Genomic DNA, 25,707 nt, shown 5'->3' with positions numbered 1-25,707 from the left:
ATGCAGTAGGGGTTAATTTGGGGAGATGTTGCTACATTGTTACATAGCAGAACCTTACTAAGGATAAATATCTCCTAATCCCTCCTGGGGTTTTGTGGGGGTATTGCTTTAGTAAATAATTGATGCTACGCTATAGGTGACTCTAGGGTTGGTGTCTGTAATCTCTGGGATAGCAGAGCCTATAGAATTACTAGAGCATCTTGGTGATGGAAAGTCATTAGGTTGTGGTGTAGCTAGATGAACAAGGAGCACAGCTAGAGCTGCTCGTATGCTCCTCCAGCCTATGGTTGTCTGTAGACTACGTTTAAACTGGACTCTGCATCAGAAGAACATGCCAGAGAAGATACAAGCCACGTTTCTCTGAAACATAGGCTCACTGTGTAGGCCAGGCTGACCTCGAACTAACCTTTTAGCCCAAGCAAGACTCAAATTCATGGCTGTCCTAATGTTTAGGCCCCTGAGTGATGGACTACAACATGTACCACACTATACCTGGCTGGATGCAAGCCATTTTAAAGGAAGGTCAAGCAGCTTAGTTTGGCTTTTATGTGTGCCAGCCTTACTGCAGGCTTTTGCTGATGGCTGGGGATGGGATGGCAGTATAATTTGCCTTCTTATTACCTAAGGTAGCAAGCTCAAGGGTTCTGTAGGGAAAATAGCTCTTGGTGAAACAATGAAATTTTTTGTGTAAACAGACATTTTTAAGAGTAAAGGGAGTGCCGATATATAATCCCAGAACTCCTGGAGGCTGAAGCAGGAGGATTGCAAAGTCAGCCTAGGCTACGTAGACAGACAGATCCCATCTCAAACAAAACAAAAGGAAAAGAGAGGGTTATTGATAATTAATCTAGAGAAGCAGTCATACACTGGAATGGCCCTGGCCAAGCCAGGATCGCTCTAAACCTTGCTCTGGAGCTTTCCCTGGAAAGTTCAGAATTTGTCCCTGATAAGCCTTGCTTTCAGGAAAATGTCCCCAGAACACTCTGTGCAAAGAACCAAACAGTGCCTCAATGCAGTGAGTTTATTAAGCAAAATGGATTCTTATTTGTTAGTGCTCTAGATGAGCTGTTGTGCCTTCAGAAACCGCAACCTTCAGACAGAGAAGCTCAACTTTAAAATCCATTTTTATTTTAAATCCTCCCATGCATTTGAGCATAAATATTATACCAGAAAAGTGTTTAAAACTGGATAATAAATTGAATTGATTTGGTTCAATTTTCTTGCACTTACACCTACTAAATATTAATGTTCTTGATAACCCACATCTTAAAACTCTAACAGTCAATAGGATTAGATGGTAAGGAGTGGAAATGGATGCAAAAATAATGACTTAAGCTTAGCAAAGCAAAGATTAGGCCCCACGGATGAGAGTTTATCATTCAGGAAATTAAAGAAGAAAAGCTCACTCAGGACTGTTACAGAATGATGAGCCGCAGAGTAAGGAACAGAGTTTATTACATAACGCAGATTGCACAGACGTGGAGATGACTCCACACACTCGGAAGATAAAACACTGAAACAGGTTTACACTGACAGTTATCACATGTTAGGGGCAGAGACATCATTGTCATAATCACTAACATTCCCTGGAGAACCTTCTTGCAAATGAGAAGTGCTGTAGGTTTCATTCCAATCCTAGGGAAAAGTCATGTGCTGGAGAAGAAGGCAAGTTCGGGAATAGGTCAAGCAGGAGTCTAGTGTTACCACTTGTTTTGATGTAGGCTTTGAGGCACACCATTTAGCCCGCTGTGTCCTGATGTCTTAATCTCTGAGCTGGAAATAAAATCCACCTCATAGAAAGGCTGCGTGAACCAGAAAAGTCAATGCATAATCATAAGGCCCAGCACAGAAAACACACACACACACACACACACACACACACACACACAGAAAACACACACACACACACACACACACACACACATACACACACACACACACACACACACACACACCCTTGGAGAAGCAACAGCCATTTGATTGACCACACACACACCTCTGCCCACACTGTGACAGTTTTACCTTCTAAGCAACAGGACCCTCCAAGAGTTAGCTAAGAAACAAAGGAGTTCAGAGAAATGGGGGTTGCTCTGAGCTTCAGGCCATCTGAAAAGGTTCACTGAAGGAGAGCAGGTTTGAGGCAAGTTTCAAAGGACAAAAGGGATCGTTGACAGGGGCTTAGAGCATCTGCCAAGGACAGGAAGAAGGAAGGGCAAGGCAGGAAGGTTTGTGGCTTGCTTTTGGAGGTTTGGGGAGAAAGCATAGTTGATATTGTGAAGACAGACCATGTTGTGGAGGGCTCTTGCAACAGCCAGCTTGGACCTCGTTTTGAAGCAATGATGGAGCCACTGAAGACTTTTGAACTGAGAGGAAGAAGTGGTGCTCATAAGATGGAAGCCTTAGGGATGAAAGGAATAACAGGAGCACTTCCTAACCCATCAAATTAAGCAGGACTGCCGAAACCGTCCACGAGGCCCTAGAGATGTGGTTCAGTGGCGGAATGTGTGCTTGGTATGTTCAGGACCCCGGGACAAATCCTAGCATGCCACATGAAAAGAAAAGGAAGAGAAAGTGCACAGGATGGATCTATGAATTAGAAAGAAGGAATGAAAACTAGCTGTTTCTCCTGCATACACCTGCATATATGAAGTTGTGAGGGCCCGTCTGCGTTAGAGGCATAGGGAGCAGCCGACAGGGGTGAGGTTAAGATTATAACTCATTCTAGGCGACAGGGAAATGGGTAAGAGGAGGCCACCAGCATAAGTGGCCAGTGACTTTGAGGAACCATTTTAAAGAGACAGCTTTGGCTTCTACTGAGGGTGTGGCGTCTGCCCTGCCACAGATGGCAGCACCTCCTCGGAAGGGTGAGAGGTGGGCTCCCTTGCATCAGAAGAGGATCTGACACTAAGAGGCTTCTTCCAAGAGAAAATAATAGAAGCCAGGGGAGCAGATGAGAGCTCTGAAGATGGGAGCAGTTAGCAAGGCTAACCTTGGCACCTCTTCATTTAGGAAACAGTGCCCGTTATACAAAGAAAGCTGGGGCTTCGGAGGGATTGTTCTGCCCCTTTCATTTACTTTCTCTAGCTTCATTTAGCAGAGAGGTGCCCAGCGCTGACAGTCATTAGAACTGAGGCTTTCAGGGGGTAAAAGCCCCAAAGGGCCAGGAATGCTGGTGGAGATGGAGTCGTGCAGCAGCTGCAGGTTCAGGATGGGGGAGCACATAGAAGCCTTGTAGACAGAGCTAAGTAGAAAGTACAGGATGAAATCTAATGACGGGAAAAAGCAGAGCATTGTGATGAGATCAAGGAGATAGATGCTTAGGGGAAAATGAGGGAGTTGCCCTCAGACCCAAGGAGTGCTGAGTAAGCCAGCTATAAAAGTGGTCTGAGCTCTGCTACCTAAGCCACGTAGAAAGAACTCTGGAGTATCACTGTGTTCTAGCCGCCCTTGTTTACCACCATTAGCTGGAAGGATCCAGCAGCCCAGGGCGCAATGCTGGTAGCTTTCCCAAGTCAGTGGCGCTCTGCTGTCCTCACAGGGATTGTCCTAGGTAGGGTTACTACTGCTGGCGTAGAACATCTCGAGCAAAGCAAGTTGGGGGGGGGGGGACTGTTCATCACGGAAGAAAATCCAGACAAGGACCTCAACAGGACAGGAACCTGGAGATAGGAGCTGATAGAGACCATGGAGGAATGCTGCCTTCTGGCTTGCTTCCCATGGCTTGCTCAGTCCGCCTTCTTAAAGAACCTAGGACCACCAGCCCAGGGATGGCCCTGCCCACAGTGGTCTGGATCCTCCCCCATCCATCACTAATTAAGAAAATGCCCTTCAGGCTTGTGTACAGCCCTGTCTTATGGAGGCAGTTTCTTAATTGAGGTTCTCTCCTCTCAGATGACTCTAGCCTGTGTCAAGTAGACAGAAAACTGTCCAACAGAGGATCGTCACATCTGTGCTTTGCTTTTCAAACCCTGAACCTCTTTTGACCTTTTGTCCCTGCCACCAGCCAGGTCCACCAGCCAGGTCCCCCAGCCTCTTGCAGTTAAGGTCCAGAACATAGTTAGCCCTAATCAGAAACCATAAAGCAAGCGAGATGCCTGTCTCCTAAAAGCCATTGCAAATAACAAAAGTCTCCTGCTTTGAGCTCATTCTTGCCTGCAGGGCTCTGCTTCTTTGGTGGAGTAACTGTGTGGTGGGAGCAAGAGAACTCATTCTTCGGGTCTAGTAACTTACCAAGTCGCCCCGTCCTACCGGAATCCTTTTCAGCTGGTCGTTAATGTTTCAGATGGTGCATTGCCAGCTGAGATGTGCGTTACATGTGTTTTGGTGGGAAAGTATTTATTTAATCTGTGTAAAACGCTGTATCGGTAATCATTGAAAGTTCAGAAACGAGCAATCTTATGATTAAATTTGAAAGAGATTAAGGGGCCAATCAGTGACAAGGTTTCTACACAGCTTCTGATTCTCTACTATGTGAACTGAAATAGCCTTAAAATCTAGGGTAAAGGGAATAGAGAATTAAGAATGGGGTCAGGAGTTAGGGTCCTGGGAGATGAATAACATGTATGATTTCCTGTGTGTAAAAGTGCCTTAAAGACAGTAATGTATTGATCACCGTGACAAATGGATCAGTCATTTAAAGCTCTTTAACTTCTCTGCATCTTTCCAACCACACCTCACTCCACCCCTCCCATATCACACCTGGGCTGCTTCCACGGACCTCTCTCTCCCCTCCTCGTGCCCAGTCCCTCTTTCATGCCACTTCCTTGCAGAAGACGCACCAGAGCGCCCTGCAGGTACAGCAGAAGGCAGAGGCACTGCTCCAGGCCGGCCACTACGACGCAGACGCCATCCGGGAATGTGCTGAGAAGGTGGCCCTCCACTGGCAACAGCTCATGCTAAAGATGGAGGACCGGCTGAAGCTTGTCAACGCCTCTGTGGCCTTTTACAAGACCTCTGAGCAGGTGAGAGGGAAGTCTGTGGACATGAGCGGAAGATGAAAGAGGCTGGCTCCTGGCTCAGATTATTATAGTACAGCATCAGAAGCCAGGCATGTTGGCCCTAACCTGTGAGAATAAAAGAATGACTTATGGAAACACTATCATTTCTTATCTTTTTTTTCCTTTACAGCAAGGAACCATGTGATTTTCTTTTTCATAAATTTCTCAAGCTCATCAGATCAGTATGGAGGTGTTGAAGTGGAAATCGAGAGCATTGGATGAGCAGTGTATCAGTCAGCCATTGTAATAAGAGTGCCGTGTAACAAACTCCTCCACACTTGATAATATAAATCAGCATTTGTTTTCTGTTTAAGTACCTAGGATCCAGCTGATTTCCTTGAACTTGGTATAGCTAGACTCCAAACTGTACCTTGCATCCGGCTTGTTCATGTGTCTCTCATACTCCCTGATCAGCAGCCACTTAAAATGCATTCAGAGTCAAAAGCACCCAGAATCTACTGTACAAGACCTCTTCAAGTCTTTGATTCTGTCCTATGGTGGAACAGGTCACAAGTATCTTAGTCTTGACATCTCTGCATGTTTTGTTAACTATTTTCTCTCAAGACATGAATTTGCACGCATGCTCTGTGTCTTGCATTAAGAGAAGTAGGAAAGGTGGGGGCTAGACAAGTCATCTTTTGATTGGGGACAGACTTCTCGTAACATGGCAAGCACGAGGAGGGGGTTCTGCCAGAGTCATCATTCAGCTGAGTTCATAACTCAGTGAACATTCTGTCCGAAAACCACATCCTTGGGCGAGGATGTAGGTCAGTTAGTAGAGTGCTTGCCTAGCGTGCATAAAGCCCTTGACCAGAATTTCAAGGTCACTTTTAAATACTTAGCAAATTCAAGGCCAGCCTGGGCTTGGTGAGACCCTGTCTCAAAAACAGACAGACAGACTCTTTACCAAGAAGAATGACTTTTTCAGAGAAGGCTGAGATGGTGATAGCTATTCTCCCAACTCTGTGCCCAGCAAGTACCCAAAGCTGTTGAAGGAAAGTGTAGAAATTCGGGGGTCTGCTCTCTGGTTGGTTGGTTGGTTGGTTGGTTTTGACATGCTTGGAATGGAAACTGTCTTCTTATGCTTATTAGGCAAGTGTCTGCTGAGTTTTTATTTACTCTCCATGCACTGATACCAGGCGGCCATCAGACTCCCACTGTAACATTCAACCTAACTCTTCCTGTGGACTCTCTCTGATGCTCCATTTCCTTCGGAGGTCATTTATAAGGTCCCCCAGCATGGTCCCTCTGAATTTTTATAACTAAAAAAAAAAAAATTAATGTCTTTGAAGTTAACTCAAATGTATTCTCCCTCAGAAAGAAATGTGATTTTATAATAAAGATGGATGCTAAAGATGTCACTGCCTTATGGTAGGACTTTGAACATCTGTCCCCAGGGGAGTTGAAAGATGACTTTCACTTATGGCCCATAAATCACACAAGGGAGGTAGCTTTTCACTTCACCTCTGCTTGAGGCTCCTGACTGACAGACAAGTACAGATGCTGAGGCAAGCCATTAAGTATGTAAACCAAGCCTGGTCTACATAATTCATAGTGATCGTGGGGTTACAACAATATAGAGCTATATAACATAATATATGCATACATTCATGCATATGAATATGTGTATAAGATATATATCTCATATATGTGTATGATATATATCCTATGTATTATGCATGTATATGATATGTTATATATATAGTATATACATATCACTTTGTGTGTCTCTGTGATATAGATATATATATATATATATATATATATATATATAACACTTTGAAGACCCCAAATATCCAGCCTATTTCTTCATCTCTCGCTCTTCATCATATTCTTGATATTATCAACCCCTATAGCTTCAGCCTTTAGCCATCAGTTGTAAATAGACAATTCCACAAATCTCCACCTCCAGTCACAAGGTTCTCAGAATATCTGTTCAGAATATCCCAGGAGTGGCTGCTCTAAATCTCCAGGCTGGACTTCACTGCTGTATTTAAAGTTCTGCTGCAGAAGTCTGCAGAGAATACCCACTCAGCAGTTTATTTAACGAGCCTCTTTGCCCATGATTCCCCAGGTGTGCAGTGTTCTGGAGAGCTTGGAGCAGGAGTACCGGAGAGACGAGGACTGGTGTGGTGGGAGAGACAAGCTGGGGCCGGCGGCAGAGATGGACCACGTTATTCCACTCCTCAGCAAGCACCTGGAGCAGAAGGAGGCCTTCCTGAAGGTCAGTGTATACTGTCACACAGGTCTCAGATTCCAGCCTCGCCCTCGCCTCTCACCAGCACCCACCTTCATCAAGGCTTCCCTTTGCCTGCCTCTCATGTAAAGAGGGAAGGGGCTGAAGACACAGCTCCTGGTTAGTGTGTAAAGCCATAAACTGAATTTTACATGTCCATGTCTTTCTTGACACGTTTGGTATCATTGGGTAGAGCATACATTGCTATTGCCACTGCAGTGTTAGCTGTTAGAATACTCCAAGACCACATGCTTTTACTCACTTATATTCAGCTTATAAAAAATTATTGTTTTCTTTTATAATGCTAGGGTTTGAACATGGCTCAGGCTAACACTTTATCATTTTACAATAACCCTAACCCTAACCTTAAAATAATCTCTTGGCTGAAGAGTATACGCCTACTTATGAAGTCATTAAAATGAACCTTCTGTAAGTAGATATTGCAAAATTTAGGGTCAATAAATTTAGACACTATTTATCAATCTAGCAATTTTCAATTACCAATAAATATCACAATGTGTACTCTCCTGTGTGAAAATAGAATGTGTTTCTCCAATGTGAAAGCAGAAACACAATTCCTGGGGGTGGGGGTGGGGTTCTGAATTGGCCCTAGTGTCTCAGGGAGGGGACCCAGGCCTGGTCCACATGGGCTTTTAGTAGCAAGGGAAGTCCTCCTGAAAGTCCCCCAGCAGCAGGCTTGCTTCCCCGTTCAGGCTGGTCCACAGGCTCCACTCACCCCAATACTTCCCTGTTCTCCCACTGGGGTTTCTCAGAGAGAATTTGTGTTCCCTGACATACCACCACTGAAGTCACGTTTCTATAACGAGCCACCTTTTTTATTAGAGCTCTTCTCCTCTTGACCACCAAATCTTTCTGTTCCTTTCTTAAGACCCACCCTCCCCCCGCCCCTTATGGACCCACCCTCCTTCCTACTGCCTGGTGCCTACACAGGTATCGGTCAGAAACGTGAATAAGCAGATTAAACTAAGACAGATCAGTAGAAATTTTCCCATACAGAGCTTAAAATAATTTAAAAGTTTCACTATTACAAAATAAAATTAAAATTAATTGAAGGAGCATGGGAAGGGTTTAAAGTAGAGTTATAAACGTGTTCTCGGGACCAGGAATGGCTTGGGGGTGGGGATGGGGGGAACCTGCTGTTCAAGCGGAATCACCTCCTGTGTGAGCATGAGGACCAGGGTTTAGATCTTCAGCATCCGTGTAGAGAGCCAGTCACGTCCTCGTGGGCTGCATATCCCCAGCACCGATGAGGACAGCGGAGCAAGGTCACTGGGCCTTGCTGGCTGCCAGCCTAGCTCTGTTTCTCTTAGAGATGCTGTCTCAAGAGGGCAAGGCTGCCAGTGGCTAAAGAGGACACCCAGCCTCCTCCTCTGGCCTCCTCACATGCAGGTGTGGACATGCACACCCCACACACCTGCACAGCACGCCCCACATACATCGCACAACCGCACGCAGAGAGAGAAAAAGGAAAGATTATTTCTTCATAAAATTAAATGACTCTTTTAAAGAAGAAAGAAACCCATCTGGGCTGATATTTTTCATATATTCCTAAAGCTGTGGAGAAAAACTCCCCGTAACCGTGGGAATTCTCTGCCCGACAGATGGTACACAGCTTTCTGTTTACCATTTATTGGTTCATCCAGAGTCCTTAGCCTTAGACGCTCACACTAACGGCTTTGGTTCACAAGCCTGTGAGTTGCTGAGCCCATCAACTGGCTTTAACAAGATCCATCTTTGTTGCTACTTTTTATGTAATCATAAAAGCATAAAATTTTTAAATTTATAAATTTATATTCATTACATAATAATCATTGTAATTATATAATTTGTGTGATCAAAAGATAAATATAAGATTCTAAAACTTAACTTGATCTACAGATAATTTAATTCATTAATATATTATTAAATTATTAATTTAAAATTTGGACTCAAGTCCATACTAGTTTTATAGCTATGGAGAAAACTGATTTTTAGAGAAATTCATAAATTATGTGGGCTTAAGAGACATTAGGACATCTGCACATCTGGCTTCGAGATCTGAAGGGCTTCCTTGCTGCTGCTCTTCCTCACCCTCAGTCCTACGCATCACCAGGAGAGCATGGCCTGTCCTCTCTGCCAGCCCTGCTGATGGAGCCTTCAGTGGCTCTCATTCTTTTATGGAGGTTGACCTTTCCCAACCAGAGAGTACGTGTTAGTGTTATTTAGGTAAGGGGGACGTGATTGGCAATCAAATAAGTCTGAAAACTGTTGGCCATTTAAGTTTAGATTTAGAATTACGTTATCAGGTGTGTCTGCTAAATGGGATGTGCTAAAGTGGGTTTCTGTTTCCTGGGTTCTCAATGGTGGTCGCGTAAGAGACATTCTGGTGAAAGAAGAAAACCAGGCTGGGCGTGAAGGTTAGCAATGGCCAGTCCGCACAGTCAGCTGCGTTCTGATGTCAGCCTGAAACAGAAAAGGAAGCACTTGGTTAAAGGAGTGCTCAGGAAGTGACCTCCAGAACTCCCCTCCCTCCGGATTCCCCCAGTATCCCCATCATCGTCAAGACCCTAATGCTTCTAAAACGGCACTTCTGCGCATGTCTTAAGTGCCACTTGTGGACTGGAGACAGGGCCTCACATCTTTGTTCCTCTTAGGCCTGCACGCTGGCAAGGCGGAACGCCGAGGTGTTCCTCAAATACATCCACAGGAACAATGTGAGCATGCCTAGTGTTGCCAGCCACACCCGGGGGCCTGAACAGCAAGTAAAAGGTGAGTAAGAAGCCTGCCGGGCCACAGCTCGCTTCACTTGCGGGCCACACAGACCCTGGGCCCCTTGCAACGGCTCTCACGTCATCTCAGGTTCTCCGGGGCTTCTCCCTTAAGAAGACACAGTCTGGTGTGGAGTTAAACCGGCCCTTGTGGTCCACAGTCTCTTAGCATGCTGAAAGATTTCCCCAGGTTGTTGAAGATTTTTTTGGTTTTTGTTTTTTTGGATTTTTGGTTTTTGGGTTTTTTTGTGTTTTACTGTTTTGTTTTGGTTTGGTTTTTCATTTATATTCAAGTCTTGGGCCACACTGCTTTGTAGAAAGGTTGTTTAAACATCTGTTGCTCAAAACGTGGTGTCTGGTTCAGCAACACTTGATACCACTCAGACACTAATACAAATGGAATTTCGGACTCACTCAGATCTACAGAGTCAGACCTGCATTCTGTAATGCAGATAGAATTTACAGAATTCTAGGTCATCTTCATTATCTCTTTGAATGCTATAAAGTCTGTGAGGATATGAAAAACATTTGACCTAAATTATCATTTTGTGTTCTCTCCTTGTTCACACTTGCCACACAGAAATTAGCCTTGGTGTAGGAAACCAGATAGATACATAGATCGATCGATCGATCTCCATCCTCTTGTCCAGTTAGAAAAATCACAGCCCTGGTGACTAAGGACAAGGAGAAGATCTGGACTGACTTGGTGAGCCAGACTTAGGAACACCATGGTCAGATTGTGGATCAGTGGACTGCTTTATATAGAGTTCCCTTCCCTGCTCAGATAACTCCAGAGTTTGGGATGTTCAAATCCCTGGAAAGGGTTAAACTGGGGGAGGGACCTGAGCTCCTTCCCCACATGTTATTTTGCCTTTGAATGTGGTCCTGTGAGTGGCATACTCCATATCAGAGGATCGGTTCTGACTTCTGCAGATAGCAGCATGGGCGAGGCCAACCACTGAGAGCCCACATTCACACCCACACTGTATGGGACAGGCACCAGAGGGGGCTGGATAGACCTCCAACTGCAGAAGCTCACAGGAAGGGGGCAGAGAGGACAATGGCACCTGAAACTCTCCAGAGCATCCCATGGTTTGGATTGGTTATGTTGGTTTCCTAAAGGTGCATAAGTTTCAGGCCTTCCCTCGGTTTCTTCACCTGCAAAGTGGGGACCACCGTTATGCAGCATGAGTATTATGAAAATGTGCCTGACACATAGTGAATACTTAGTAAACATGGTTATCTATATATTCTCATGACTGTATATTTTATCAAGCATATTTAATACCATATATTTAAAAGTCTGCAGAAAACAAGAAGCAGATATCAGACAAAATAAGTTCGCTTGCTTCGAGCATAGAGCATACTACTTAAGACACTCAGGAAATCAACCAAGGTCACCAGACAGTGTTAAGAGCAGTGAGGAGACAAGATGACAGTTTTAGATACTCCCTACAGCTCCCTTGTCATACTAGATGCCTTACATATATTCTCAAATACAGTATCATTCGGGTGACGTAAGAAGAGCTTTCAGCCTTCCTTGGGATCAGATGGAAACCTGTGTGGAGTTCAGGCCTAAGACAACACATAGCCCCCGTTCCCACCCAGCTTCTACCCACCCTCTGCCCAGAGGCTTCTAACGGTGGCTCTGCTGTTCAAGTGCCGTATGGTAGACTCCATACGTCAGAGCTGAGACTGTGGGCCTCCCTAATGTCCCCACCTTCTCACTGCCACCCATGCCTGCCTCTCCTCCAGGAGCTCCTGGGGAGCCTAGGGGTCCTCGCAGAGCCTAGCTAGGCCCCAGACCAACTGTCAGTTGTTGTCTCAGGGTTCGCTTTCCAAACTCTCTTACCATAAGGACTGGCTGGTGTGAAGAGAATCCAGGGTCTCTGTAGTGTATCGGCAGGATCCTCAGAAACAGGTTGTTACCAAGCATTCCCCGCTCCTGGTCCCTTCTGGGGAGCTGTATCTATCTCTAGCTTTTATTCCCTTCCTGCTGATGCTTTAGGCCTAAAGGGAGGCTTACCAGTCCCCTTGGTAACGGGACTGAAGTAGTTGGGACTTTGCTCAGAGCTTTCCCATGACGATGCTCACCTGCTTTACCCACAGCCATCTTGAGCGAGCTCTTGCAGAGGGAGAATCGAGTCCTGCACTTCTGGACCTTGAAGAAGCGGCGGTTAGACCAGTGTCAGCAATATGTGGTGTTTGAGCGCAGTGCTAAGCAGGTATGTCCAGAACGCCCCTTGGCTTTGCCTCACTGCTGACGAGTGTGCAGAGAACACTGGCAGAGTTAAGCCAGGGGGCTGGAAGTGGCAGGATAAGGGACAACAGGTTTCCCCTTGTCCATAATTTGGATTTTCTAGCATCCAATCCTGAGTTTGACACCAGGAGATATGATGGGCTGCACAGGTATTCACAGGGTCTGACCTATAATAACCCCCAGTTTATACACAGCTACTCAACTCACTGGGTCTGACCTGTTATAGCCCCCAATTTATACATAAATACTGAGTCTGATATATGATAGTCCCCAGTTTACTGCTTTGGGGTGAGCTGTCCCAACTCAAAGGAAAGCCTCCATAAATTTTAAAACAAAAACCAAAACTCCCTCACAGCTACATACCCACCATCCTATCACATTTCCTGGGTCCCAACATTAGCCTTCCTCCCGGTGTGGCATGTTTCCCCACTGAGAGCTGCCTTCTGGGAACTAGTGGTGGTGCTTCCTCCCCCAGGCACTGGACTGGATCCAAGAAACAGGAGAATATTACCTCTCAACACATACCTCCACCGGAGAGACCACGGAGGAGACTCAGGAGCTGCTGAAAGAGTATGGAGAATTCAGGGTGCCTGCCAAGGTAGGAAGTGTCCCAGCTCTCCCTGGGTCCTCCTAGGGCTCCCTCAGTGGGAAACTTTCCATATGGAAACAAGAGCGGGCTCTGCATGCAGAACCATGGAGTCCAAGATGCACAAGGAAAGCTTGTGTGGGATCGTCTCCTTTGGAACCTAAGTTCTTCCCAAATTACATCTCCAAACAGGGCATCCGTTGCTAATACACCTCTTCATCACTCTCCACATTCTGGGATCTCCTTTGTTTTCTCAGAGCTGATAAGGTGAAAGGTCGCATGCATGTTCAACTATGAAAAAAAAAAAAAAGCTGATTTTTTTTTAAGATCAGTTTTCACAGCCAGCATTTGGAGGACCCTTGTTTTGAATGAGAAGTAAATAGACCTCTCTTTGTAGTACCCTAGGTATCTGCCTGCTTTTTGTGAAATCCCTCCATACATAGAAGATGTTCTTTTTGGGGTGAGAACTATTTGCTTGAGGGCCAAAGAGGAGAGCACACTAATCCTGTCTTCTGCAGAAACCCCTTCCGTACCACGTGTTCCTCAAGCTTGGTTTAACAGAACTTAGCCTGCTGCTCCCTGAGCCAATATTCAAAAGTACTTGTCCACATTATGACTGTGCTGTGAACTGAGGAGTGGCTAGGTGGCCTTGCATTGTTGGGAGCTCTGGGGCCTTTTGCCTGCCACGAAGTGAGTTCAGATAAGAGCTTCATTTCAACACCAGCTAGAGAAACGGCATAACTACTCCGTAGCAGGAGAACAGAACCCGGCTCAAATCTAAATGAGAGTGGATTTTGAGGTCTCCAGTTTGGGTCTCTCTGTCCTGTACTCATGATGTCAGTAATGAACCATCGACAGGAGGTGCTGGTATCAACTCCACCTGTGTGGGTGGACGACCGCGGTAGCCGGGATGCCTCGGGAGCAGAGTCTGTTTATAAACAAAGTGGAAATGCAGAGGATTCGGTCCTGTTAGTTAATCCTTTACAGTCTGCTTCGTAGCTCTGTCCTCTTCACTCATCTCTGCCCTAAACTGTAGCAGTGTCTTCATTAGATTGCTTTCCCCTGGCCGTTCCTTCCTTCTCATCCATCCCACTCCTCTTATCTCTAAAGGATCTCTTAGGAACTTCCGTGTGTTCAGCTCCCCTGCCCCCCACACCACAGCTCCCTGACCCTTGTCCCTTTGCTCTAGCTTGGACTTCAGCAGAGTGCTTTCTTACTGTCCTTGAGACCCATCACATACCATACCCATACATTTTTCCACTAAAAATAGTGTCCTTTCTTTCTAGTTTGTGCTTTGGAAAGTGGTAGTGTCCTTTCCAGTCCAGCGCCACCTCTTTTGTGGTCCCATCTCCCTGCTGAACACCTCGGGGTGCTCAGCCCTCATGTGGACAGGCTTCTGAGAGCTGACGCAAGTCCTGTTTTCTCCAGCAGTCTTTGTGCAGGGCGATCTCCTATATTAGCCTGAATATCTCAAGGAGTCTCTTGCAGGTATATCTCCTACAATATCCCTGAAGACAAGAACCTCCTTAATTCACCTTTCCAGGATTTCCCAGGCACGGCATTAGCATGCAAGGGAGGTCACAAACATATATGAACGTTAGGAATGTTGGTTAGATTTCAGAATTGTGACACTCAAATCTATGTTAATATGACTTTTCTAGCTTGGCTCTCCATTTTCTGTCTTCCTCCTAGCTGAACTGTGTCTGTTTGTAGTTACTCTGTTCCCATATAGCATGGTCTCCATCTCAGAGTCGTTGGTGTCAAAATAGCTACTGGATGTTCCTTAGCTCAGAGAAGGAGCCTCTGACTGAAGCCTCCTGCCCCGCCTCAGCCCAACTCCCAGCTCCGCCCAGAAACAAGCTTAAACAGTCAGCTCTGGCTTCTCGTCTTTATAACAAGTGAAGTGAACTTGCTATGCAGAGCAAGCTGACCTTGAGTGACAGAGAGGAAAGATGGTGGCCCTCACAATTGCATAGTGCAAGGAGTTATGCTGAATTATTATACCCTGCCTCAAAGACGAGATCAAGCCGAAGAAACACTGAATATAGAAAGGCAATTTTATATAAGCCCTCAAATATAAGAATAAAAATGAGACAGATTTGGCGAAGATAAGGACACACAATTGCACATTGTGGTGGGCCTTTAGGCAATCTAGTTAGAAGAGTACAAATGATACTTTTTGTTATTTCAAAAATTATAGGGGAAAAGGTACTTGATGACAGGGAAGCTGAACTTCTCAGCATCTAACAGAACTCTGTTGTTTTTTTTTTTTTTTTTTTTTCTAAAAACAAAGTGGTTTTCCATTTTTTTTTTCTGTTTTTTACAATCAAGTGGGATTTTTAGTACATTTGGGAACCCCAGCTGAGTTCCAGAAACCCCATATACATTAGGAGTAATTTCTGTCTCCTTCTTTCCTCATATGCCCACGCTGGACAGTTCACATAAATAGAATCATTTAATATGCAATTCTCCGTGCCTGGCTTCTTTCCCTCAGTATAACGTTTTCTATATTCACCTGTGCTTTAATATGTCAGCCTGTCACCTCTTTTGATGGCTAAATAATATTTCATTATGCAGCTCTAGCTCTGCCATGTATCAGATGGATATTTACTTCCTGTTTATCACATGACTAGTGTTCAGTTTGGAGGTCATATGGATAATGTTATCACTCACCCTGTGTCTAAGTCTCATGTGAGCATGTTCTTTCCATCCTCTTGTATGTACACGTGAGAGTGCAATGGTTTAGCTATCCTGTGCCTCTCTGTTTAATTTGGAGGAACTTCCAATTCCGAGGCAGCTCTTACCGGCAGTGTGTGCAGCTTCCAGCGTCCCCACATACTTAGTAGTGCTGAGCTCCTGTCTGTCTGAAGGACCGTGAGAGGCAGGGAGTTCACTGTGTAACCCGTGCTGCACAAACCTCAGCGCTCATGTGGTCCTCCTGTTTCTACCTCCAAAGTCTCTACTGGTTATTTTCCCTGCCCTTCTTCTGTGGTTGTCTTCTACTCTGCAATGCCCCCCACCCACCCACCCCTGTCTCTGTAGTTCAGATCTCCAGAGAAATGACCTCAGCTGAGCCACCATGCTGCCACGCCCCTCTTTAAACAGACTTTTGTAAAAGCCAGGACACCGAAAAGTGATTACTCACACTGAGAGACTGCCCTTCTGAGACCAGTTTTGGCCTCTGATCTCATCAGCTGCAGGCAGGAACATGACAGGTCACATGGTTTCATATTATTGCCGGTGGAAGGTGGGGGCATGGTCATGCTTGGTGCCCCATCGGGGTGATTGGTCTAGCTCTGCTCACGCAGCAGGAAGCTAAAGCTAAAGCTAGAGCTAAAACACTAAATGGACTGAGCTAGCCAGTGAGGATGGACAGAGGAGTAAGGTGGAAGACTGAGCTTTCAGGCCCACTGAAGAGGACACATGCTAAAATGGAGGCCTGTACATGGAACTGTGGGACTATACCCACCTGTCAGCAGGGAAGGCTGCCTGCCAGAGGGTAGGATGCATAGGTGCCATTCCCACTATGTATGGGGTGACACTCGGCATGGCTGTGGCTCAGCAGTGGAGAACCTCAAAGATGGCTCCTGCAAAGATAGGCGGATCCGGGTGGGGTAGAGCTTTACCACACTGCTTGCTGACGGTTCACTCCGGGCCTCTGTGAGGACATAGAGAATCTCAGTCACAACCTCAGTCACAGGCTTTTTGTCCTTATTGATCCCAGTCAGCTTTGATGCCTTCTGTTCTAGGTTCCCCTAGCTTCAGTCAAGCCACCTGACCAGGAACAGAAAATAGTGACGTCTAAGACTTTTCTATAAGAAGAGGTTCTTGATTATTAGAACAAAAATTAGCCACTTTTAAGAAAACAAATTTTAAAAAATTTACCCCACAAGAAAAAAGTAAAAACCCTGAGTGAAATGGCATGCAGGTCTTCAGGATCCCAGGTTTCCTGTCTTAGTCAAGTCCCGGCATGGTTACTACTGCCATCTCATGGTGGATGGATATTCCTCCAAGCCTCACGCCCACCTCTTCTATTCAACCCCAAGCCCTTCCAGCCCTTGACTCTAGCCCCTGGCAGCCCACCATGCTGAAAGAGGAGAGACTAACTGTATTGTGCCCTGGCCACACATCAGGGAGAGCAGCACTCCGCTCCCTCTCCAGCTCGGCACTCTTAGGAAGGCCATGGATGAGCCTGGAAAGGGGTGTGTGGGGTAGTCAGGACTGCCAGAGGCTAGAATGGTGGGATGAAGCAGGGCTCTGCTATCTTTTTGTGATAAATCAGTTGTTTGCTTAGGTTCTTGATAAGAAGTTCGGCCCACTAACTTGTCAGGGTGAATACCATTTGTTAGCAAGAGAATGGATTGCATGTAGCTCAGGAACTGAGGAATAGTTTTGATCCTTGGCAAAGCTTGCCAAGGAGAACGTCAACCTTGTGATGTGATGTGATGTGATGTGATGTGATGTGATGTGATGTGATGTGATGTGATGTGATGTGATGTGATGATGTGATGTTCTGTGAGCTCATCTTTCTCTTTCTGTGGTAAGGATCCCACTTCCAGGTGTCTGAGGCTGCTATCGCTGCATCTTGAAGTAACATCAGTGTGTTTGGGAATTTTATATGGCTGATATTAATTCTTATGGAGGTGACAATGACAGGGGCTCTGATGTGTCCTACACAAAGGGACTTGATTGAGGGAGGAGGTCCAGTTACAAGTAGCAAGCCACTACAGCTGCGTGAGGAAAACCGCCCTCTTGATCCCCTGGTATTCTGTAAGGATGATCCCAGAATGATGATGGCATGCCCGTCTCACACACTGGCCGAAGGGCTTTTGCTGTGGCTCAGCAGCTGCATGCATCCCGTCAGTGAGATGGCAATCTGTGCATCCCACAAAGCTTAGCTTCGCGGCCACCAGCTTTCTCATTATCCCTGAACAGTTTGTGACACTGGCTTGAATCTTCTCTTTGTTTTTCCACTTCTCAGTCTTGGATTTAGCCACTGAGGACTTCTTTGGTGCTGGTACTTTCTGGAACACACAGCAGCTGGGGAGTATCTGTCAGCTTCTCTAACTAGGACCAGGCTTCTCTCTCTCAGGCTTTGTCACCTTAGGGTCACCCTTCTCAGTGGTCCCCATGACACCAGGTTTCTTTTCCATGGTGTCTGGCTCATCAGCTTTTTCACTCTGCATCTTGCGAGATGGGAAAGATCTGCTGTCTTTCAAACTTACTTTTCTCAAAAGAACATTTCCCTTATAGCATATTACTTAAATGCTATTTCCTTTTCCTTAAGATTTCCCAGGTATTTCTGATAAATTTTAGTTTCAAAATCCACACTTTTATACTAAAAGGTGAGCAGGCGTTTGCTGTCCTCGCCCTTCCGTTTCCATGTCTTACCCAGCAGGCTTTCCCTGCCTTCCCATACAGCTCTGCCTTTCTCTCCTCCACTGAAAAATCCCTCTGCTGTAACATACTTCTCACGTTGACATTCAATTACATGAAGCCCCGAGCTATCAACTATTTTGTATGGAAACCTTGTCCCCTCTGGAGATTTTAGATAGGGGCAAATGAATACTTTTTTTTTAATTTCTCCTTTTGTTTATCCCCAAAGCCCAACCCACAGCTCTCTACAGAGATCTGTAGACAGAGGAAATCCTGAACATATTCGTGTTACAAATGAACTTAACTCAACACACGTCAGACTTTTGACAGGTTAGCCTGTAATATCTCCCTCAAACAGACAGAAAGACAAAATAATAATAATAATAATCTCAGTAAAGCAGATAGAAGTCTGCTAGTCAGACTCATCAGATCCTAGCCTGTACAAGCTCACAAATGTTTAGTGCCTGCCTTGGGGACAGAGAGGGCCAGGAACCAGGAACAGGGGATCAGAGGTGAACACTGCTGTCATTATTGATGGTGTCATTTAGGACCAGCTCTAAAGGCTGAACCTCAAGCTTTTGCATCTATCTCAGAGACTTATCCATCACAGGCACCCCCCACATGCTTCTTAAAGAGGTTTTAAGACTCATGTGAGTCTCATGTATGATGACAGCATGCACCGTAGAAGTTAATAAATGGCTATATTAAGAGATCTCACATCAATAACAATGGCTAACGTTTAGATTTAACTAGTTGTGTAAACTTTCTACATGTTTTACAGACATGAACAAATGCCTTTCACCTAGTTAAGGTACCAGTGACAGACCAAAGAAGCAGTTCTAATCACTAGGAACTGTTAGCAGGGGTACTTATAGGAACATGGGAAAGTTACAAGCCACTGTACCACTGAAGGAAATGTCACTGCCCCAAGCAACTATATATAGCTGCTTATATATCTTTTGGAATTGGCATGGCCTTGTGAGAACTTCGCCCCTAATTACCTTCAACTGTCTATAAATCCTTGGGAAGGTTAGGCCTCAGAAGCCCGACCTCTCCTCCATGATGGAAAGTCAATAGACCCAGTTTTACACAGCTGTCCTTTAGGTGGTCAGAGCCGCTGACAGTTCAAGAGAGTTGTAGCCATATCACACCTGGGAGAGAGTGTTGTTCCACAGCAAAGTTTCTTACAGTGGCTCTAGTAAGCACCTACTGCGTGCCAGCCATGTTCTAAACAGTAGGCATTGTTGGCCCATTAATGTTCTCAATAACTTCATGAAGCAGGTGCTCTCATGATTCCTATTTTGTGGGTAAAGAAACTGGCAGCACAGGAGATTTTAATAATTTGTTCTAAGCCACCCAAAATGTGAGTAATAAAGTTGGCGTGCGCAGAGCAGAGGGAGCTGGGGGGCAAAGGGGGCCGAGAAGAACGTGACCCAGTAATGTTAAGCCATCTCTTGGTGCAGCAAACGAAGGAGAAGGTGAAACTTCTGATCCAGCTAGCAGACAGCTTTGTGGAAAAGGGCCACATCCACGCCACAGAGATACGGAAATGGGTGACCACGGTGGACAAGCACTACCGCGATTTCTCCCTGAGGATGGGGAAGTACCGGTACTCGCTGGAGAAGGCGCTGGGGGTCAACACGGAGGTACGTACGTAAGAGGTGCCGTCCATTGGAACTGCCTCCCTTCTCCCCCTGCTCAGTGCCACTGGCTGCATCACCATTGAGGGAGCGTGTTTCCAAGGCGGGTCTTCAGAGCTGCAGAGCCCATGGACCTGGGCCATTTTTAACAGGCTTGGGGCCCTTACTGATTCATTCATCTCCCGCCTCCTCCACCCTCTCCCACTTTCCTTCCCTCGTCCCCGCCCCTCCCCCACCGTGATTATTGTTCTGGGTACTGCAGAATTGGATGGCCAGGAGCAAGGGCTATGAATACGAAGCAGAGGGTTTTTTTTTTTTTTCCTTTCCGTGTAGTTAACTATTGAGTAAACCCTTCCTTTTGGTCTCATCAGTCCTAGAGTCTAACCAATTATGTTAATGAGTCAATGATTAGAGTCCCTCACGTGTATGTGAATGGCTTTCAGGAATAAGGGGCACAGTGTGTATAAAGACTGCTTGACATTTCAACTAAAAGAAGATACTAAGTTCTATGAAGCAAAGGAAAACCGGCTTTTAATCTCTTTTTTATAATAGAGGTCGGTAACCTATGAATTAAAAGCTAAATCGAGCCTGGCATTTAATCCTAGGATTTCCCACTCATGTCTTTAAACAGGCCCCCGCTCTGAAGCAGAGCAGCCTCAAGGAAAGTGGTCAAAACACTAAACCTCAAAGCTTATGCCTCCCCCAGCCAGTGAGTTTTCTTCTGTGGGTCCCTTCATATGTCACACCAGTGATGGCTTAAGCAAGCAGGGATGAGCAGTTCCATCACTGGTCAGGAATTCCATTCCCATCTCCAAGGGAACCGCCTATTTAAATAAAAATAGTTTATTTTCTCTTGACAAATGAGATGTTTTCAGACTTTTCCTGTGTTTCTGATTCCCATTTATGTTATTGATGAAGAACCAGTTCTTAGCTGAGTCATGTTTAGATTTAATCAAGGCCAAGGACCTGGAAAGCAGATACATGTCTGTAGCTACAGACAGTAGCACTAAATATTTGGCCAGAACAATCTACAGCTTTTCTACTTGAGAGGCAGCATTGCCCTATGGAGAGGCCTTGTGGATAAGACCTTGAAGGATCGCCCATCCTGTCACCTACTTCCATTAGGTTGCTTTACTGCTTCCCCAAGGTGACCTCTGTGACACTTCTCACACAGGATAACAAGGACCTAGAGCTGGACATCATCCCAGCAAGCCTTTCGGATCGGGAGGTCAAGCTCCGGGACGCTAACCATGAGATCAATGAAGAGAAACGGAAGTCAGCTCGAAAGAAAGAGTATGTGTATGGGGGGGGGGGGTGGCGCACAGGCTCCCACTGCAGCTAGAGGCTCTTCCTCAACTTCCCCTGCTACCCATCCCTTGTGACGGCTTGATGAGTCATCTGGTCTACCTGCAGGTGTCGGGGTGTATGTTGAGGAGATAGGCTCACTGGGGACCTCTCTGACTCTCCGTTCTCTACTGCATCCAACTGCTCTTCATGTAGCAGGGACTTCTCAGGGCGTACCTATACCCCCAGACCAGCAAATATTACTTCACAGTGTCAGAGCTCAACAGTAACCAAACCACTCCACGTAACAGAAACCAGACCTAGGGAAGCTGAGCAACTCTCCCCAAATACCACAGTCAGCATCTCATAAATAAATCCAGAACTCTGACTCTTCACATCTGACATCGCATACGCCATGTTTCCTTTCTGTTACATCTCTCACCAGCTCCACATTTCAAATAGCTTTGTGCTGCCCTCTGAATAAAGATGGGACTCCTCGGCACTTGGCCCCACCTAAGTCCGCCTCATTTCAGAGTTTGTCCCTGTTCAAGCAACACTTGGGACCGATTACTGCCCCTGACTCCCCCCAGCAGCAAGAACATTAGATGCAGTTGCTCATGCAATGTTCCTAGCCCAGACCCCTCCCCTCTTGGTTTGGTTCTTTTCTTCTCTCTGGTGTGTATAGTTTCATTTTCTCCCTGCTTTCAACCATATTGATTCTTTAAAATTCAGCTTACACCATATGCCTCCACGAACCCTCATCTACATCCTCTGCTGCCATTGTTTCGTTCCTTTCTGAAAAAAAAAATTTTTTTAACTTATTCTGTGGTCATGTCTCACTAACCAGATTATAAACTCTTTGATGGTAAGGAGTACTTTATGCTCTCTTATATGAACCGTGGTTCACAGGGTAACAGGGATACCACAGTTGACTAAGAGAAGTTTATGGAATATTATTATATGTGGAAATCAAAACCTTAGGTGAGGGACTAGAAGATATCCAAAATTACATAACAAATAAGCCCCATAGCTGAATACAGTGACACATAACCTCAAATTCTAGCACTCAAGAGGTTAAGACAGGAAGATTGGCAAGGCTAGTCTGAGCTATGAAATGAGACTCTATCTGAAAAGGGGGGGAATTAAGAAAGGAGGGAAGGAAGAAATGAAGGACAGAAAGAAGGAAGGAGGAAATGAAGAAAGGGCAGAAATAAGGAAGGAAGGATAGAAGGAAGGAAGAAAGGACAGAAGGAAGGAAGGGAGGGAGGGAGGGAGGAATGAAGGAAGGAGGAGAGAGAGAGAGAAAGAAAGAGAGAGAGAAGAACAAACGAATGAACAGCGGATAGCATCAGTTTTCTTACTTGAATTTTAGAGCTGTACTTGGTCCAGAAGAAAATAAGATGCTGCATGAGAGATTCCACCATCTCCCCTCCCCTATGCCCATATCTGGTTCACATATTTATATTTCAATCTCTGCCTGGAGAATAATATTTTAAATAGAAAGGAAGATGTATCTTAAAACTGGCCCTGAGAGTGAATTGTAGATGTCAGAGATAAAGTTGATAAGTTTACTCCTGTCTCAGTTGGCCCACATGGAGATGAGGGAGCTGAGAGAGAAAGAGGATGCTAAGATTGGAACATTATGGAAGAATCTGAAGTTGCCTGAGATTTTGATAAGCTGAATCCTATTTTTCTCAGACTAAGAATGGTTAGAGCCAAAATCCATTTAGAGAGCTGGGACCAATTTATCATTAGATTCCGGCTCTGTTCTCCAAGTTCAGCCAGACCTCTAGATTCATGAGTTCCACATCCTCCCATTTAACCATCCCTGGATTGTAAATATTCAGAGGAAATTATGCCTGTACTGACATCACAAACTACCGTGTCTTGTCATTATTTTCTAGACAGTATAATACAGCCACTATTTGTATAGCACTTACATTGTCTCGGGTATTATACGTAGTCTAGAGGTTATGTAAACTGTATGGGGATGGGTATAAGTTATATACTATACCATTTTATAGTCAGAACTTGGGCAGCTGCAGTTTTGGGTATCCACAGGGATCCTAGAACCAGTCCACCGAAGCTACATTCTCTCTCAGTGAATCTTGACCGCACGTAGGAACAACACGTTGCTCTTTTGGTTGGCTGCTTAGGAGGTGGTTGACTCATGTTTCATATCAATCAAGAATTATATAGTACCTTGAACACGGGAAGAATGAGCTATGACCACCTTACAATATTTTGTTATTTTTCTTTCTCTAAGCTTGAGTGATAAAAATCACACATGCAGAGATCATGGAAGGCGCTTTATAAAGAATCCTATATTCTGAGGAATGCTAGAAAAGATCAGTGTGTCTGGAATTGAGAAGTTAATGTTATCAAGATGGAAAAGAGATCACTTTCTTAAGGCTGAAGAAGGGACTGCTGCTCTGTGAAGCAGAGTCTTCCGTGTAGGGTTGTATTGGTTTGTAGAGCTGTGTAATAAAGCACTGCAGCCGAGCAACTTCAACAACAGAAATGTGTGTGTCCTAAAACCAAGGAATCCAAAGGTTCCATTTTCTCTTGAGGTTAGAGTGGGAAATATCTGCTCTAGGCCTCTGCCCTCATTTGTTAGTGGAACACTCACATTCATGTGACATTCTTCCTGACTATCTGTGCCTTGTGTGCAAACCTCCCCTCTATAAGGACACTGGCCATTTTTGACTGAGACCCATCCCACTCTGTACTGTGATGACTATTTTGATGACTGTTTCCAAATAAAGCCAAGATCTGAGGAATGGGATTTGGATATATTAATTCCGTAGGACATAATTCAGGCTATAGCAGAGAAACAAAGGAGAGGATTATATTTGGCCAACCCTCCTGGCTCTGTTTTTGTATAGCAAGGGGAGGGGAAACATCAAGCAGCAGGTAGTGGAGAGAATGGAGGAGTGTGTTACAAAGATGGCTAAGATAAAGGAAGCAGGCAGGAGAGAAAGAACAAGAGGAAGAAAGGAAACCCAAGGCAACAGCCAAAGACGGCTGTGCTCCTTCAGATCTTCCCTTGTTTCTTGGGCTTTCTAGTTTCCTAAGGCTTAATCTCTCAGTATTTCCCAGGATCCTGTGCACCAGGCTGTTTCTCACAGGATCTTACTTAATCCTTGCAGCAGTCCTGGCTGATCAGCTGTGTAATAGATAAGAAGTCCTGAGGCCTGGAGAAGCAGGTCTTACTTCTAGTGATTGACAGGTTCATAATTCAGTTGGTCCCTGCTTGTCTAACTGCAACATTCACACACTTTCCACTCTACCAACAGAGGAAGAATAAGAAGACAGTGCCTAGTCGACTTCTGCAAATGTGGTCTTTACATCAATCCTTTAACTTTAGTCGAAGGCCGCTATCAAAATGAAACATTGCTTTAAGGAAAAACCCAGCAAGGTGAAGGTGCTGGAACACATACTGCTCGAATTGAGCTTCTGGTCATGTTTTCAAAAGGGCACACCTTGAGGACATTATTCCTTAAATTTTTCATGTGGTAGAACACCTGGAAATAAGAATTCTGGGCATGAACTATATGCAGAACTGCTACTGAGAATGTAAGATAAGTGTGTAAATATATAGGTGTGTATTAATTAGATAGTCATATGCTGGCTAACAAGCACTATTTCTAATAAAAAGTGTGTGGAGAAAAAGTAAATAGATGCACATTAATGAAGACACAGATGCTCAGGTCCATTGTGTTATTTAGGGGTGTAAGGAAGGAGTCCTTTTCTTAAAGATGCAGAGCATAAACTTCTGCTCACAGGAGCCGGAAGCGCATTAATCACTTAACATTGTAAACTATATAGCACATGCTAATTTTGTGTGCAAGGGTTGTGATGTGAATAAATCAAGGTCAGATCAGCAAACTTGTGGCCCACAAGTTAAATTGGGCTCATCCTCTTTTGTGTAAAGTCTATAATCTAAAAATGAGTATTATATACTAGTTGATTGGAGAAATCAAACAGAGACTAATATATGGGGACATATAAAACTTTTAGCACCCTGGTTTAATTGGAACATGCGTGCCCTCACCTCTGCGCTGCCTCTCAGGTTACAGCAGCTGTGGTGAGTGGCTATGCCAGAGACTGAACAGCCCGTAAATACAACCCGATTCTTTACAGAAAACTGTAAAGCCCTGAGCTCAAGTCATCTCTGCCTGACTTGGAGCCTGTTTGAGTCCTGAACAATAATATCAGTGTAAGTCTATAAAGTACCAAGCAGATACAGTTCTGGGAGCGGCAAGAGAAATGTAGAAAACTGTTGTTCAGAGGGTCCAGCTGCTGAGCTACCGTGTGAGCAGCCACATACCTTGTGCACACATGCCTGCGTACGCATACAGTTGACAGCCCATCCATATCAGCATAGTGATGTCGCCATGAGTGGGAAGGCACAAGAAAGTGGAACTGGCTGAGCTCAGACGTGGAGAAGGGATGGAGAGCAAATGACCAGGGTGAGAGAGCTCCAGAGAGGGGAGAGCTTTATTGGTATAGCTGAAAGCGGGGCACTCAAGTGTCACTGGGGCCAAGGTGAGGAAGTAA

General features: G+C 45.2%; 1 protein-coding gene across 39 annotated transcripts in view; it reads left to right on the top strand.

The window, feature by feature from the left end:
* Kalrn (kalirin, RhoGEF kinase) overlaps positions 1–25,707 on the top strand; it is a 604,205-nt gene that overhangs the window by 348,261 nt on the left and 230,237 nt on the right. For 32 of the 39 annotated variants that reach the window (XR_001781845.2, XR_001781844.2, XR_003951799.1 and 29 more), the window contains 7 exons: positions 4,743–4,961; positions 7,072–7,221; positions 9,888–10,002; positions 12,111–12,226; positions 12,737–12,859; positions 19,687–19,869; positions 21,038–21,156. Coding sequence is in view for 36 of the 39 variants with exons in the window: in XM_011245955.2 (XP_011244257.1) it covers positions 4,743–4,961; positions 7,072–7,221; positions 9,888–10,002; positions 12,111–12,226; positions 12,737–12,859; positions 19,687–19,869; positions 21,038–21,156 (1,025 nt within the window). In the remaining 3 variants the exon portion in view is untranslated. The remainder of the gene's footprint in view (positions 1–4,742; positions 4,962–7,071; positions 7,222–9,887; positions 10,003–12,110; positions 12,227–12,736; positions 12,860–19,686; positions 19,870–21,037; positions 21,157–25,707) is intronic. The other 7 variants (XM_006522386.4, XM_006522370.4, XM_006522364.4 and 4 more) reach the window with 1 other exon arrangement.

Source organism: Mus musculus, chromosome 16, assembly GCF_000001635.26.
Source record: "Mus musculus strain C57BL/6J chromosome 16, GRCm38.p6 C57BL/6J".
Taxonomy (NCBI): Eukaryota; Metazoa; Chordata; class Mammalia; order Rodentia; family Muridae; genus Mus; species Mus musculus.
This window is presented reverse-complemented; position numbering and strand designations above follow the sequence as displayed.